Raw genomic sequence first — 17,212 nt, 5'->3', positions numbered from 1 at the left:
AACTGCGGTGACTACAAAATTGTTTAAATAAAATAATACGTTGCAAATGAGTTAACTGATAAAATCCAAAATAAATGAGTTCCTCGTTGTGTGTGTGTGTGTGGGTTCTCATTTATTTTGGATTTTATCAGTTAACTCATTTGCAACGTATTATTTTATTTAAACAATTTTGTAGTTTCCCTGTCTCCGCTACACCGACAAATATATCGGATTTTGTTTAGAAATCATCAGCACGGAGAGAAATCTAAACAACTTGTGCTTTTAGAAAATTCATTTTAATAAAATCAACAATAATATGAGTAACGTCATGCAATCGAAATGTGGATTAATTAAAGATAACCACAAGCATCTAAAGTTGCACTCTAACCTTTAACTCAACATAGTTTACGAAACAGAGAACATGAAAAGAAAACACACACTAATTATTAAGTATGGAAAAAAAGCAAATATTTTATGTTTTAAAGGAAATGTCAATCAGGTAAGATATATATATCATATGATCAATTCATAAAAATAAATATAAATATTTTGGGGTAAACTAACCTCGGGATTGTTCTTAGCAATGTTGTAGTATTCACATGGATCTTCATCTATGTTGAATAAGCACGGGGCTTCTACGGGATTACAGTTTCCAAAGGGGTTTCTTGAAACTGGTTCACAGACCACTTCTGCGTCTTTTCGCCATTTCGAAGTTAATGGTGGAAACTGACGACCCTTTTTGAGAAGCACTGAGCCTACTAATGATCCATCTTTAAAGACCCAGTTATCATTGTTTACTAAAGGAAGTCCTACATTTCTACCTGAAGAACCAAACCAAGAATCGAAGCGTCCACTCAAAAATGTTCCTTGAATTAGTTTATACTTTCCTTTTCTGAGACCTGAAGTGTTCCATATTGGATCGATGTTCAGAAGGATCTCTCTTCCCAGCGGCGGTAAATTTTGTGACAAAGAGTTCCATAAATTAATTCCATCGATATGACCTAAGTCTTTCACATCACCACCTGAATAACAGTAAAACTGATTAAATTATTGCTAATCAAGAAAGTTACGCATGGATATGACTCGTAGAATAAAACATTACATATATTTAATATATTATATTAATATTCACTATTAAATAATATTTAATTTATTTGATTGTCACCTGAGTGTCTAATTGCTGCAGAGATGCTTATGAATATCTGTTGTTTGCCGTTAGGTACCCAAGTACAAATATCTTTAAACTCACCACCACCACCATCTTAGTTTACATGACTTACATTTAGGAGGATCGTAGGTTGTGTATGAAAAATGTTCAACTTTCAACTTGAAGTGTTTTTTCTTTCTTTCTGCGATTGTCGGCTTATTCTATCTCAAGAGAACGATGTGTCGTAGAGGTAATTTTTTTTCTTCTTTTCCTTTGTCGACATTGGTTTTCAATCAGTAAAGAATAGAAAAAAAGACTAACAATACCGCTTACTTTATGTCAATACTCTGTTAACATAAAGTAAGGATAATATTTTGTTGTTATCCTCAAAATCGATGTTAATAAAAGTTCCATAAATTAATTTCCTAAATACCAGAAACCGTCTACAACCTAATATGAATAGTTTGTAGACGGATTAGGTTGAATATTCGTTAAAAAAAAATGTCCTCTTGACATTCGCTACCGAGAATTCGTAATAATAGCATATAAATATGAGAAAAGAAATGTATATAAGCTGTTGGGATTAATGCTCAGATTGCTTTTCTGCAGTTACATTTGAAGCAAAAAAGAAAACGAAACAATATAGACTTATTAAAATATTGTTATTCTGTTGATTCTTTGATCCAACCCACGAAAGACTGTAAATCTACAGTACAGTACATTAGTACCATGTGTGGGCGGAGGTTTATCATATATATGTGAAATGCATACATAATCTCTAAACCCTGCTCCAAACAGCAAACACTGCCGAACTATTTTCAAGCAATTTAAAGCCTCCAATAAGCGATCTGGTGGTATGTATTACCTGGCAATGAACTTGACTTCCCAAGCCATAGAATAGGGGTCGCAAACTGGCGGACCGCGGGTCGACTACGGCCCTCGAAGGCTTCGTATCCGGCCCACGACCTTAATGATTTTTTTTTTCTAAAAATCAATGTTTCTAACATCCTGCGTGCGGGGATTAAAACAGAAAAAAAATTCAAACTTCTAAATGTTTTATGACATCTTTAAACAAAAGTAAACCTTATTAGCACAATTCTCTGTACCATGTTTCAATCATCAAATGTTGGCAACACTGAATGGAAGTTACTTGTCACGCAGCCATTTTAAGCCACGTGATACAATGTCAATAAGTTACAGGTTACCATTGTAATATGATAGTGTGTTAATAAAAAGTTACCTCAATAACTTATTTTTCGAAACCTTTTACTGATGGAGAATTTATTAAAAATTGTATTTTAAGTGCAGTCGAAATCATATATCCGGAAAAAATGCAAGCATTTCAAAGTATAAGCCTATCAGGAAATATAGTTGCCGAGCATGCTGAAGATATAGAAGAGAACTTCCAAGATATATTGCGTGAAAAAATAAAGAGTTTTGTAACGTTTTCCATTGTAGTTGACGAATGTACAAACATTTATAATTCCCAGTTAGCAATATTTATTCGTGGCGTTGATGACGATATCAATGTGACTGAAGAACTATTGGATATAGTGCCTATGTCAGAAACAACGACAGGAAATGACTTATATCTGTGTATTGAGAAAAGTCTTGAAAATGCTCTCACGGACTGGTCAAAATTAGTAAGTGTGACTACAGATGGGACTCCTGCTATGGTTGGTGTTAAGTCGGAGTTGTTTACAAATCTTCAAATGAAAAAGGAAATGCTGTGCAAGGACAAACTTAAATCGTTTCATTGCATAATACACCAGGAGTCACTTTGTGCTAAAAAACTAAAGATGGAACACGTCATGAGTGTAGTAATTAAAACAATAAACTAGATACGTTTTCATGCCTTGAATCGTCGACAATTCAATGCTTTGTCGGATGAATTAGATTCACAATACAGCAGTTTGCTATATTATACGGAGGTTAGGTGGCTTAGTCGTGACGTCGTTTTAAAAAGATTTTTTGAACTCTTAAAAGAAATCGACATGTTTACTTCATCCAAAGGAAAATTGATTCTTCAGTTCGCCGATGAAGATTGGCACAAAGACTTGGCCTTTTTAGTTGACATAACAATCCACTTAAACACTTTGAATACTGCTCTGCAAGGACGTGAACAGTTGATATGTCATATGTATGATTCTATTAAGTCTTTTCTGGCAAAACTCTATCTTTGGCAAACCCAGTTGACAAAGAATAATTTAGCCCACTTTCCTACACTTAAATCGATTTCTCGAAATAATAATGATGCCGAAAAGATGTCAGTACATTCCTCAAATTGAAATGGAAATTGAATTTGAAAAAAGATTTTCTGATTTCAACCAGTTTAAAAATGAATTATTATTATTCAGTTCACCTTTTTTTATTAATATTGAAAATGTTGACGAAGAATTACAAATGGAAGTCATTGAACTCCAGTGCAATACTGAACTAAAAAATAAATATAACGAAGTTGGCATACCAAATTTTTATAAATACCTCGGCAGTAAATGTCCCAAATATATTTATTGTGCAAAATGTTGTCAATCTTGGGAAGCACCTATATGAAACTTAAGTCAAAGTTCCACTCGCGGATAAAAATATTCTAGATTAAATGCAATACTTCATATGGCAACAGGAAACTAAAAAGCAGATTTTTGCATGTTAGTACAGAGGAAAAGATGTCAGGTTTCAGGATCAAAATCAAATTTAAAAAAGAACTCGTAGATAAAAATCTTTATTTTTGTAAGTCAAAATTATTATTATTATTATTAATAGTAGTAGTAGTAGTAGTAGTACGGTCAACTCCAAGGAGTCCTTAGACTCATCGAGGGAGGCCCTAACATCATGTCAAGAACAACTATTCGGCATTCGCACAGTATCTATCATACTTTCCTTTGAACTCATTTACAGTCATGGCATCCACAACAAACTCTGGCAGCTTATTCCACTCATTCACCACTCTCCAAAAGTAAAAAACCCAGCTCTAACACCCTTGTTAACCACACTCTTGCCCAGCTTCCATGGATGACTCCTAGTCTTCCCACTACCAGTCCTATTCTCAAAAATATCTTCTGAATTAATCTTATAGAAACCCTTCAGTAATTTGAATGTCTCAATCATATCTCCGCTTTTCCGCCTATCAACCAATTTCTGCAACTCACAAATCTTCAACCTGTTCTCATAAGGTTCATTCCATCGACCTGCTATCATCTTGGTCACTCGTCTCTGGATCCTCTCCACCTCCTCCCCATTAAGAAGAAACCCCGGCACCCACATTTAGGCACAATAGTCTAGGTGGGGTTTTATCAAGGCTCGATACAGATTAACAATAACCTGTTTGTCTGTAGTCGACAAAGTATTTTTCAGCAACCAAGTGATTTGATCAGCTGAATTAGTCACTTTTGCGATGTTCCCCCTAAACTTCAACTCCCTATCCACCAACACTCCCAAATCCCTGGCCTCGTCAACTTCTGGAGTATATTTCCACCAATGTGATATACTGCTGCTAATGTTTTCACTCCAAAATGCATAACCTTACATTTTGCCACATTAAATTGACATCCATTCTCCTTAGTCCAGCCCTCCAAACTATCCAAATCATCCTGCAAAATTTTGACATCCTGTGCATTCACTATTGCTCTACCCGACATTGCATCATCAGCAAAGAAATGAACAGTTCCTCTCAAATCCTTTCCTATATCGTTAATGAACAAATTAAACAGTAGTAGTCGAAGAACAGAACCCTGCGGCACACCACTAGTCACAAGCTATCTTTTGGACTCTACTCCTGAATAAATCACTCTCTGATATCTCTTCATCAACCACCCTCCTATCCATCTCACCAATCCTATATCCATCCCATATTCTGCAGTTTACTGATTAGAATTCCGTGTGGTATTCTGTCAAAGGCCTTAGCAAGGTCCAGTAGAATCACTGTAAACCCATTACCCTTATCCAGTTCAGCTGTCACTGTGTTATAAAACGTGAGCAAGTTACTGAGGCATGAGCTACCCTTCACAAAACCATGCTGTCCCCTATACAGTATCCCATTTTCACCCATCCATTCCTGTATTCTCCTCTTGACTATTTTCTCCAAGACCTTGACAACGATTCCTGATATGCTAATCGATCGGTAATTTACACAGCAGTCTTGGAACCTCCTTTATGCAGTGGAACTATTTCCCCCTCTTTCCACCCCCTCGGGGATAACCCAGACCCGAGACTCAAATTAAACAAAATGGTTAAGAGCACTGACAATTCTTTAGCCGCTTCACGTACGACACGAGCTGGTATACCATCCAATCCCACAGATGTATTTAAATAATTTTCTTAAAGTATGAATAAAATGTAATTGAATTTATATTTTCTAAACTTCATATTTTTAAAATGTAAAAATAAAAATGGTTATAAATTTAAAATTTAAATGGTAGTGTAACTGTTTACGTAAGTCGTAAGGGCTCGGCAACAAAAGGGCCTTTGTTAGAGTCTTTCTTTTTTTAGTTTATGTTTTGATTCATAGAATAATATTGAATACGGCCCGTATCAGATATGGTTCTAATTGACTGGCCCTTTGCTGCGTTTGAGTTTGAGACCCCCTGCCATAGAGTAATTAGGCCGACATTGTACAATTTAATTCATCCATCCAATGGTGTTTTGAAGAGAGAATTTTAATAATGTTATTATTATTGATATTAAAATATTGACCGCGTTTATGGTTTGTTCTGGCAACATCTGATCGCTTGGCTAAATGTATTTAATAATTTCTTGCAATCTATACATTAAAAGAACGAACCAGTCATTCATCATTATGAATTTAAAGAATGCATCTTAATAAAGATATTTCACCCGCACCCTCCTTAGAGATGCCTACCTGCAACATAGTATAGAGTAGGAAGCCAGTCGACGCCATGCATCAAGTGATTGGAAACTCTGGGTACCTCGTTTCTAATTAATGAGCTCCACAACACTGCACTTCCTCGTATTCCTCCCTCCCATAGAGTCGCTTTACTTCCTCTGAGGGGCCAGTTCGATGCGGTGCTTCCCAAAAGTCCAGGCACTTCACCTCCATTATCTGTGGAGAATAAAAAAATCGTGTTGTCCAGCATGCCTCGATCTTCAAGCGCCTGAAAGATTTTTCCTACAGATTCGTCCAGTGCTGAAATCATACCTGAAATCAAATACAAATGTTTTAGAGTTCCAAATATCGATTTTCTAGAGAGGTTAAACTAATTATACTTCACTGATTAACACTGTGCTTAAAAATATATCATTAAAGGATATAATGATGGAACATTTAATGGAATCATTCACTCTAATCTTACAAATTTTGCGCATCAATCAAAGGAAATTTATAAATTAAAGAAACTAAGAAATTATATACTTGGTTTAATCCTTTATCGAAGTATAAGCAAAGTTTGCGATTGAAATATAATCAGGGCAGAGCACCCTGTATAAAGAAGCTAATGGCTTCACATGACTTGCTTTAGTATCCCATAATGCAAAGCACATATCCTTGCGGGTATGTATATAATGCTATGCATTGTGGGAAGGGTCACTACCCAGACCGGTTTCGTCTTTTATTGAGGTCTCATCAGTGGGAGCCAAACCCAGAGGTGATACCAACGTTGAAGTAATGCAGAAGTCATATTTTCCTATACGAGTTGCCAAAAGGTCACAACTTATTATTATAATACTCTGGATTAGAGATAGATAGTTGTTGAATAGATAGATAGATGGGTCACTACCCAGATTGGATCACAAAATCGCAAGAGCGCAAGACCTCAAAATCGCAGCGCTCACCGCTCTCGCTTGTCAAGACTTAAAAACTATGGAAGATCGGTACCAAGGAAGATGGGATTCTCACATGAAAGCCGACTACTGTTGGAGTATTCAAAGGCCAAAACAGAACACACAGCAGAAATTGCTACAAGCAAAAATTTATTCCCTGAAACTCATGTGCAAGTAAAATTGTTATTTTTTTTATAAATATTCTTGTAACTTTTAATGAATATTGTTAAGTAGTTATGTATCTAATTATCGGCTTCTCTCGCATTCAAAGCGCCAGTACGTGCCGTTGCAGGTTCTTACGCATTTATTCGTTTACTAACAAGCGAGAGCGGTGAGCGCTCCGATTCTGATCTGCGCACCGTTTTGAATAATAGGCTATATCTTCGGGAATTTTTCGAATTTCTTGATAAAAAGTTAGGAACAGATTTTTAAAAGTACATACTTTCAGAAAATAATATTAAAAAAATCGATTTTTTTGATCCTCTAAATAGTACTGCCTCCTTAAAAATATCAAAAACTTACAAATTAGCAAAACGAAAATGCCATAGAGGAAAAACTTGACGTGATAGAGAAAAATGGGTTGATATTTGAAATCAGCGCGCCCAAATTAGTAAAAAAACAAGTCTCATATAAAAGTCACCAAAAATTGTGTTGGACTGTGTTATCAACAACATGAGAGGTTATTGATCTTTGGAGATACTAGTACGGTAGATGGGTGAGAACAAGAACCAAATATAATAACGTCTGCCATGCTACAGTGTTTAAAAAGCAGAACAAATTAGTGACATTAGAGATGCAAATAAAAAATAATTATGGAAAATAATTTAAGTATTTAAAGTATGATGCACAAAAGTAATCGTTATTTATTTGTTAAATACAAATCAGAATTTTCACTTATATTCACAGCAAATAGAGATAAAGAGTTGAGTTACACATCAAAGAGATATACTGTATTAGCTTCAAATTACTTCAGTTTAAATATATTAATTAATGTACATTAAACGCAATACGTTATAAGAGAATCACACTGTTCTTGCGTATCTTGATAACTGTCATGATGTTACATCTGCAGAAAAAATAATTATGTGGTTCATTTCCAATCATTGACCAAAAACATTTTCTTCAACCGATTCTCGAGTTAGTTGGTCATTCTTTGGAGCAATCAAAGTAGAGTTTTTTTTAAAAAAATCTCTCAAATGAAACTTTGCTTTTTAACACTTTCATTGCCAAGCTGAAAATTGGAATTTCCTGTGGTGGCCAAATTTTTTTTATTTTTTTATTTAGTTAGCGACGTTCACGCGATAACGCGTGATCGTCCGTTTGGTGAGAGCTCGCGTCGCGCGATATCGTGTGATTCGCAATGAACATGTTAACGCTGCAGATCGATTGAGCATATATATACATCTTCTATCCAAAACGAAACCGAACTTTTTGAAAACAGAAGAAACTAGTGGCGCTACCTGTTGTATCTTTTTGTTGTCGAAAGCGGCAACCTTCATTAGTGTTGTGTCAACTGTTTATAACATTTGTTTCATTAGAAGCCGTGTTATAGTGCGAAGAGTGACAGTGTGTTTTGACGAAAGGTCGGAAAATGAGTTTCAAATAGAGAGCTGCGATTGAGTTTTGTGTTATACTTAGTAAAAGTTTTACCGAAACGCATCAAATGCTTCAAAAAGCTTATCGCATGATGAATGCTTATCCCGTAGTCACGTTTACGAGTGGTTTAAGCGATTTCAAAGTGGTCGTGAGACGCTTGAGGACGACGAAAAGCAGGGCCATCCAAAAACTGAACTGAGCGAAGTTAACATCCAAAAAGTGCGTGATTTCATCAAAGAAAACCCGAAATCGTCCGTGAGATTGATTGAAGATGAATTGGGGATTCCAAAATCAACTGTGCACAACATTTTGACCGAGAGTTTTGGTCTTCGTAAATTAAATTCACGATTTATTCCCACAAGTTGGCCGACGACCAAAAAAGTATCGAATTGAACACTGCAAGGACCTCATTAAAACCGCTCGTAAGGACTCAAACTTCCTTGCAGCGATCGTTACTGGTGACGAAACGTGGTCTTTTGAGTATGAGCCCGAAACAGAGTGCTGAGTGGAGACCACCAGAAGAGGAGCATCCAAAAAAAAGTCGCTTCGGGAAGTCAAAAGTAAAGACAATGCTGATTTGTTTCTACGATTCCAAGCGCATTATCCACAAAGAATTCATTCCTCCTGGCCAAACGGTCAATGGTGAGATTTATCTCGAAGTTTTGAAGCGATTGATAGCGAGAATTCGTCTCGCACGGCATGAATATCGTGACGACCGACCGTTCGTCAAAACACACTGTCACTTCTTGGCACTATAACTCGGCTTCTAATGAAACAAATGTTTTAAAACGTTGACACAACACTAATAAAGGTTGCCGCTTTCGACAACAAAAAGATACAACAGGTGGCGCCACTAGTTTCTTCTATTTTCGAAAAGTTCGTTTTCTTTTTTGGACAGAGGGTGCACAAGTCAGAATTACGAACAATGCTTTTCATCGCTTTTTGATGGATCGCTTCTCACTGCATTTCTAAAAAAAAAAATTCATAATTTTTTTTTTGAAAAAAAAAAAAATTGTGAATTTTAATTCCTTGTTTTGAATATTTGTTGCAGTTTTAATAGTGGAAAATATTCTAAAAATTATATATATTTTTTAGATTTTTAACAAACACGTTACCATTATAAAAATGGTACCCTTGCACATTAGAGATAGCGTTGCATATAAAAATATATATACGAATATTGTATTGTTTTACAAATTAGAATAAAGAAGCTTGTAAATTTTTGAGACAGTCATAAAAAGGCGCATTTCGATTGGCATTCTTGTAGTGACGTGTAATTCATTGTCCTAGAAAATCGAATACAAACCCGGTTTTTTTGGTTCATGTAATCTAGGCAATTTTGTCCTACGAAACAAACAAACTAATTTTGATAATACATACACTCACAAACAGCAGAATATGAAAACAGGTTAATCTTCCTATCAGAGCATTAACTATGTTTATAAAATAGCCAGGGTACTTGGGCTATAATAGGTCATAACACACTCGCAAATGTGTTGATTAATAATAATGATAATAATAAAAAAAAATCAGCTAACGCCTTTTTATTCCCGTATACGGGGAGTAGGCGAGGCGATTTAGCCCTATCTAACTTTTGGAGACTGAGTGGGCAGTTCAATCTCCACTGGTACCAATCAGAGATAGATGGCCCAAGGTTATCACTAATTAAGCGGTACACAGTGAAGAGAGACGGCTCAAATGTGCCGCCATCTCGTGGTCCCTAAACCTAACACAATATATTTAATGTCTGAAATAATGTGGGTTCTACGGTCGATTTTCTCGAGTTTACGGGACGAAAAACCCGCTTGCACGTGCCAAAGATCGACTAACTCAGGAACCGGTCGAAAAAAGGCTTAGAAAAATTTCCTCTAGTCGCCGACTAGAGTCGAAACCAAGTCTTCCTTCGTGCGGCCAAGCGCCGTGGTGTGCAAACGCCACATCCACTGAGCTACACAGGCTCAGTGGATGTGGCGTCAATGGATGTATCACACAGATGTATGATAATAATAATAATAACAATAATCATAATAATGGGGAGGGGGTTCTAAGCCTTTCTTAGGCCAGTTTCCAATTATTCGAGCTTTGCCAGAGACAAGTAGGCTTTCTTTCTGCTAGGAAATCCAAGTTTTAACCCTTCATCTCAAAAAACTGTCCGAAGAACTCATACTATTCAAAAGGCAGATATTGGTAACTACGTCACACCTCTGATTGCAATCATTAACATGTGCTTTAATAAATGAAAATATGTTATCTTAGAGATGCAGATTAACACACTCAGTTGATTTGTTGGTACAACAATTTGCTTTTAACAAATGTCATTTATTATATCGTTAAAATTTTATTTTGTAAGAAGAACTGCATCGTAATATCATTTGTTTATTTATGTCTTGTTTCTCTTATTATGCAACAGACAGGTGTAATATACAAAACTATCTAAAACAATATCAAGTGTAACTAAATAGATAAGTTAGTATCCCACCTGCATATATTCTCCTATTTACATCTGATATGTATGGAAACTTTTCCACGTGCTTTCTAGGCGCTTGTAATCTGCTATATCTGTTTCCAGTGTGAACAGCAGCGTGAGAAACAAAGAGGAAAATTGGCTGAAAGAAATAAATGATAAATGAATCGATATGTGATTGATTCCCTAAAAAAATTTCAATGTTTTAAATGTGAAGGAAATATGAACTTGAAGCTAGTGGTAGTATAACCTTACTTCCACACACACACACACACACACACACACAGAAATTTTCATAATATCATAAATTTCATAAGTTCGGAGGAAACTTTAAAGAAAAGTTTTAGAAATAAACATTTAAAATAAGAACAAACAAACAGATTAGTACATCTGAATATTGAGTATTTATCACGCACGCACGCGCACGCACGCACACACACACACACACACACACACACACACACACACACACACACACACACACACACACACACACACACACACACACACACACACACACACACACAAAGCATAAAAGAAATAATTTTATGTAGGGTTCCGCAGACTCGTAAAGTTTAAGAATCACTGCTCTACAAGCAGATGCTAATTCTATGGTAAACTTCTATTTATATGTGAACAATACCAATAATTATACTGCAATTGCATATTCACTTCATGCAGAGGCGAATTCTCCATGCTTGCTGCACAAGCTCATTAATTGAGAAAGAAGTAACATTTATTTGTTAATAAATGCATGCATTTATAAGCATTCCACTTAGGCTTTTATTTTTATAGACAGAAGACTTCTTAAGCTTGCGCGGCAATAATTGAGCTTTGCGTTGTGTATCGAAGGCCGATGCTTGCTCGTCTGGTCAAAGCTATCTTGGTTTGCTCGGTTGTAGGAGCTTCCAAGTCCTCGAGGCACTGTGATTTCATGCGCGCGCTTAGCCATTTCACGTCGTCTCACTCTGTTGCTTAAACACATGCCATACGCAGTCAAAGTAGCTCTAGCCATTGAGCTTCACTCAGCCTTTAAAAGTGTGCGTGTTGCTTGGGAAAATTAAGTTACCAATTTTTTATGACGATGTTATTGACCAGTTCATAAAGAAGAACCGTAGGGTAGATTTTTTTTTTCAAGGTGATCAACTGAAAAAGATAGAATATCATGTGTAAAATAAATGGTGTATTTGTATGGTTAAATATACATACATTTCTAAATATATAGTTTTAAATGGTCAGTAATTCATTATTCCGCTAGTCAGACTTCAATCACACCTCTCACTCCCTGAATGATAACAAGAGCAAGCGTGAATTTCAAGACCAGCATTCGCCTCTAACTTCATGTTACAAATAGTATTCACTATAGTCATATAACTAAATATAACGAATAAATGCTTGAACTGTATATAATTAAATTATTTTAACAAAAACGTTTTATTATGGCTGATTCAGTTGCATTAACATTTTTGTACAAATAAAATATTCCTTCAGAAATGTAACATTTTATAGTAGAGAGTATTTCTATAGTACAGATATTTCTGTGAAAATATGGTATCACAGAAAAAGCATATTGCCCGATGTAATAGTAGTTTAACGTCTTGAACATTTCAAAGATACACCTACTGAGGATAATGTAAAGAAATAATCCAGTAATCCAGCATAACGGACAGGAATTCAACCAAACTGACTGGCTGCATGGAAGAGAGTACTTATATTATCGCCGCAGATATCAAATGTATTGTCCATAAGTATATTAACTATCTGTAAAAAGATGCACAGCTTTAGCTTTTATGATAAAAATGCAACCTCACAAGTCATATGTAAACATTAGAAAATCTCAAACAGCATTTGTTGCCTGTTCATCGTTCTTGAACTCTGTACCAGTGGAGCATCAAGCCACCCACACAGTTTTCAAGTCTGTCGGTCGAATATGTGTTTTGAAAACACGACACACCACAGTGCTTGACGAATTCTTTACCATAGATCAGTATTAATCGACATCGTGGGGCACCTACATTCCTATTCAGGAATATAGGTGCATTGTTTTCTAGCTAGTAGCAATTTTAGTATAATGACGAGAGTCTAATTAAAAATAAAGCAACTGGATTGCTGCTGCAGAAATATAAGTGATACTAGAGGAGATGTATGATAAAAGTTATTTAGAGGCTAAAATATTTTATTATTTATACTTGCTGATATTCAATAAACAGTATAAACTGAGTACTAATTATTGAGTATAAATTCATTGAGTACTAATTTATTTAAGATTTAAAAAATTAAAGAAAATATTTTCTGTGTTATTACTTACTTCAGATGTACAGTGTTCGTTAATGACTTTAATTGCTCTTTCTGTTAAGAGTTCAGTTAAATATTTTCCCACTTCTTCTGTAGCTGGCTCCATGTTATCATGAAGGTCCGAACCCCAGACGTACTATAAAAGGCAAAAGAAAGTTCCATACTTTTAAAAATGTCTGGGACGTAGATTTCTGTTTATCAGATTGATTACTCTGTTTACTGCAGTAGTTTGTTCAGTATGTCTATAAATTATTGTTTATAATTCTCAACGATTCTTGGGAGAAAAAATGGCTATGAACAAAAAAAAAAAAAATTCTGAAATGATTACTACTGTAGATAGCACTACTGAAGTTAAGAAAAGTTTCCCCATTAGTAACAGCTATAGTAGAATCTGTTGAATAGTTTGTCATTGACTGTGTTGTAACTTAGAGTGTGTGTGATTGGGTATTTGTACCATTTTGCAATTTCCATCGCATAAAAATATTGGCCAACCACGGACCCTAGTGGACGGAGATGGAAATGCTATCCAGCAAGACAGGAAACTACGAAAAAAAAAATTCTGGTGTTTTGCAATAGGAAAAAACATAACTTGTGATTATAAGATGTATATATCCAGACGATTCTATCAAGTCTTCTACCCTTTCAGTGTCAATTGTTGAGCGATAGTCAGGAGGAATTGTCATGGTGGAGAAAGCAATTGCCAAGGGAAATATGTCGGTAACATTCACTGATATTCTCTAACAAAGATATCTATAACTGATATTGCATCTTCTCCGAAAACAATTTTAACACTCTGAAGGTTTCTGTGGTATTTTTCATGTTCGAAGCAAAAATTCGCATACGCTGCCTTTTTAGTTCTGGCATTTTTTGATAGATCGAAGATTTACCAAAATCGTTCTTGGTAAAGATATAATATCACACTTCGTAAGGCCATGTCCAAATCGTTTGATCTGGGTCATTATTGAATGATGTAACGAGTAGTCATGCACATTGATTCACCCTTCCATAGAGGTATTATTATTTTCTCAATAAACATTTCCATTATCTTGAAACCAATGGTATTGCTAATCGTTACAGTTTCGAAATGTAAAGGATGTGTTAAATGTCATTAGTCAAGTGCTGCTAAACAAGAATTTGTCAAATATAGGGTGAGATCGAAGGTATGCGAATAATTCCGAGATGATGGAATATTCTGGAGTTTTAAAAGATAAAAAGAGTATAAGACGACATGTGCTTGTCGTCTTATACTATGAATACCACTCGTGGCGCCTAATACATAATACAGTTCGTCTGTGTGTGATGGGTGTAGCTACCAATAGTTCATTAGGGCTGCCCCTTATATAAGCAGCAGCAGCATCCAAAATAGACAGAACAAAACATGTCGTTTATTCACTTTTGTCTGATACACCATCGCTATCCTAAATACAAAGATCCAAAAAGGGGTCATTGAATCCGGAGATCTGAGTGGTCAATTTTGTGCAGCACCAAAACCAAGCCATCGGCCGGGAAAATGATAACGGAAATGTGTTTCCGCTTTGTCGAAGTATAGACGACAACTTATAGTCAAAGGTAAATGTAAATCATCTTAAAGTCATCTGTACAATACTTATAAAATATAAGACCTTTGATGCTAAACGGACAATGACCTAATTACAGACGCTACTATTCCACACCCTGGCACCGAAGTAATGTTAAAATCACCTCCCATCACAGAACAAGATTGACTCGATCAAATCAGTAATTGGCACCTAAACCTTCTTTTATCCATGTCTTGTACACACAACATACGGGTCATGGATAGAATTGTTCTTCATGTACCATTCTACATTCGTATTTATATGAGGGCACGACCGTACACACACAAAAAAAAAAAAAAAAAAGTGTCCACTAAGCACACCTCGATTTAAAAAACGTCAATTAGTATTTGGCGTCAGTAGCAACATTATTTCCACCGCAAAATCCATAAATACACACGATAATTGCATTAGTGTACAAATAAACCCAGCGTACAAAGCATCAGTTGCAAGCCGTGAGACACAACAATAAACTGCAATGGTCGGTTAGAGAGGATAAGCATTTAGTTTGGTTTCAGCAGTTCGTAACTTTTAGGTTGCAAACTACTCGCTTGATAATGTAGACACCCTTCAGTGTATCGTGACTACGGATGCTATATTTCAAAACCTGTTTTAAACTTAAATTATAAATTCTTGAATGGGTACTTTATTTAAGCGTTTATTTTTGAATAAAGAGGTACGTGTCTGCTTATGCTTAACTATTGAAAAATCCACGTTTTTTTTTTTTTTTTAAATTTGAAACAGCCATGGTTTCATATCTGTTCAGTATCGGATCTGTGTTCATATCTTTTTTTTCCTTAAAATTCAAGAATTTATTAATCATGTTCACAATAGGTTCTCATGAATTATTCATGATATGATGCCTTCATGATGCCCGTGATTCTTTTGGATTTCAACAAAGCCACCTAAAGATTCACGTACTAATCGGCTTGGTACTCAGAGAGATTTGAACCACACCTTGATAGATAAGAATTAAATTATGTAGCTGAAAGATGAAGTAGTGAAACGCAATGAAAAATCATTTAGAATTAAAAAAGTCCCTAGTGTGGCCATTAAAGGAAAAAGAAGCCGTATGTCAAACTCAGACTAGTTGAGTTTGACATACGGCTTGGTTGTTTTGGATTTATGCAGAAGCAACTCAGGCTACGAGTTCACGACACACAAGTATTCCTGACAACATTATGTTTGTCATGCTTAATCTGTTTCTTATTTGATAACGTTTCAAGATGGGGCGTGTAAAGAGATTAGAAGCCAGTTCGCTGTGCGAGGGTGCTCAAATTAATATAACATAGAAAAGTTCTTTGTACATATAACATAATTTTAACGATAATCCATTACACGCATGCAAAACATTACCTTCAATTGGGAATTGCCATAAATCTCCATACCAAGATCGGAACTGTAATAAGTCTCCATCCTCGTGTGATCATAGTAGTCCATAGCATTCCCCCAAAAGCCATAGAAGGAGTCGAAACCTCGATAAGTTGGGGTGTACTCTTTCTTGAAAAATCCTAAATGCCACTGAAGGATAAGAAATTAATCTAAGGCTCTCTGTCGCTGAATTTACTTACTGAATGTACATCCTCTGTCCAGAAAGAAACCGAACGTTTCGAAAATAGAAGAAACTAGTGGCGCCACCTCTTGTATCTTTTTGTTGTCGAAAGCGGTAACCTTCATTAATGTTGTGTCAACGGTTTATGACATTTGTTTCATTAGAAGCCGAGTTATAGTGCCACGAGTGAAAGCGTGTTTTGACGAACGGTCGGTCGTCACAATATTCATGCCGTACGAGACGAATTCTCGCTATCAATCGCTTCAAAACTTCGAGATAAATCTCACCATTGACCGCTTGACTGGCGAAACGAATTCTTTATGGATAATGCCCTTGGAATCGTAGAAACAAATCAGCATTGTCATTACTTTTGACTTCTCCAGGCGACTTTTTTTCAGATGCCCCTCTTCTGGTGGTCTCCACTCAGCACTCTGCCGCTTTGTTTCGGGCTCATACTCAAATCACCACGTTTCGTCACCGCTAACGATCGTTTCAAGGTTGAGTCCTTTCGAGCGGTTTTAATAAAACAAATGTCATAAACAGTTGAAACAACACTAAGGAAGGTTCCCGCTTTCGACCACAAAAAGATACAACAGGTCGCGCCACTAGTGTCTTCTATTTTCGAAAAGTTCGGTTTCTTTTTGGACAGAGGGTTATAGTGCACACACACACGTTAATAATAATAATAATAATTAATAAAGTTAAAAATCATAACTATATAACTATGACATAAAGGAATGTGCAGTTTCTGGGTTTAGATATCAACGCATAAAATTTCTGTTTTCTCTACACTCAGAAAAATAGAATCATTTGTTTTTTGAACTGACTGT

At 35.8% G+C, this 17,212-nt stretch overlaps 1 protein-coding gene across 1 annotated transcript in view; it reads right to left on the bottom strand.

Moving 5' to 3' along the window:
- The window catches only part of LOC150100607 (arylsulfatase B-like), a 37,673-nt gene that overhangs the window by 1,371 nt on the left and 19,090 nt on the right, over nt 1-17,212 (bottom strand). The window contains exons 5-9 of the mRNA XM_090401255.1: nt 16,187-16,351; nt 13,270-13,392; nt 10,977-11,103; nt 5,985-6,281; nt 544-1,001 (exon numbers count right to left, since the gene is read on the bottom strand). Of these exons, the coding sequence (XP_090257381.1) occupies nt 544-1,001; nt 5,985-6,281; nt 10,977-11,103; nt 13,270-13,392; nt 16,187-16,351 (1,170 nt within the window). The remainder of the gene's footprint in view (nt 1-543; nt 1,002-5,984; nt 6,282-10,976; nt 11,104-13,269; nt 13,393-16,186; nt 16,352-17,212) is intronic.

This window comes from Typopeltis vanoorti, chromosome 12 (genome assembly GCF_054136105.1).
Source record: "Typopeltis vanoorti isolate ZY-2024b chromosome 12, IOZ_Tvanoo_1.0, whole genome shotgun sequence".
Taxonomy (NCBI): Eukaryota; Metazoa; Arthropoda; class Arachnida; order Uropygi; family Thelyphonidae; genus Typopeltis; species Typopeltis vanoorti.
The sequence above is the reverse complement of the archived record's forward strand: the minus strand, read 5'-3'. Positions and strand labels throughout refer to the sequence as shown.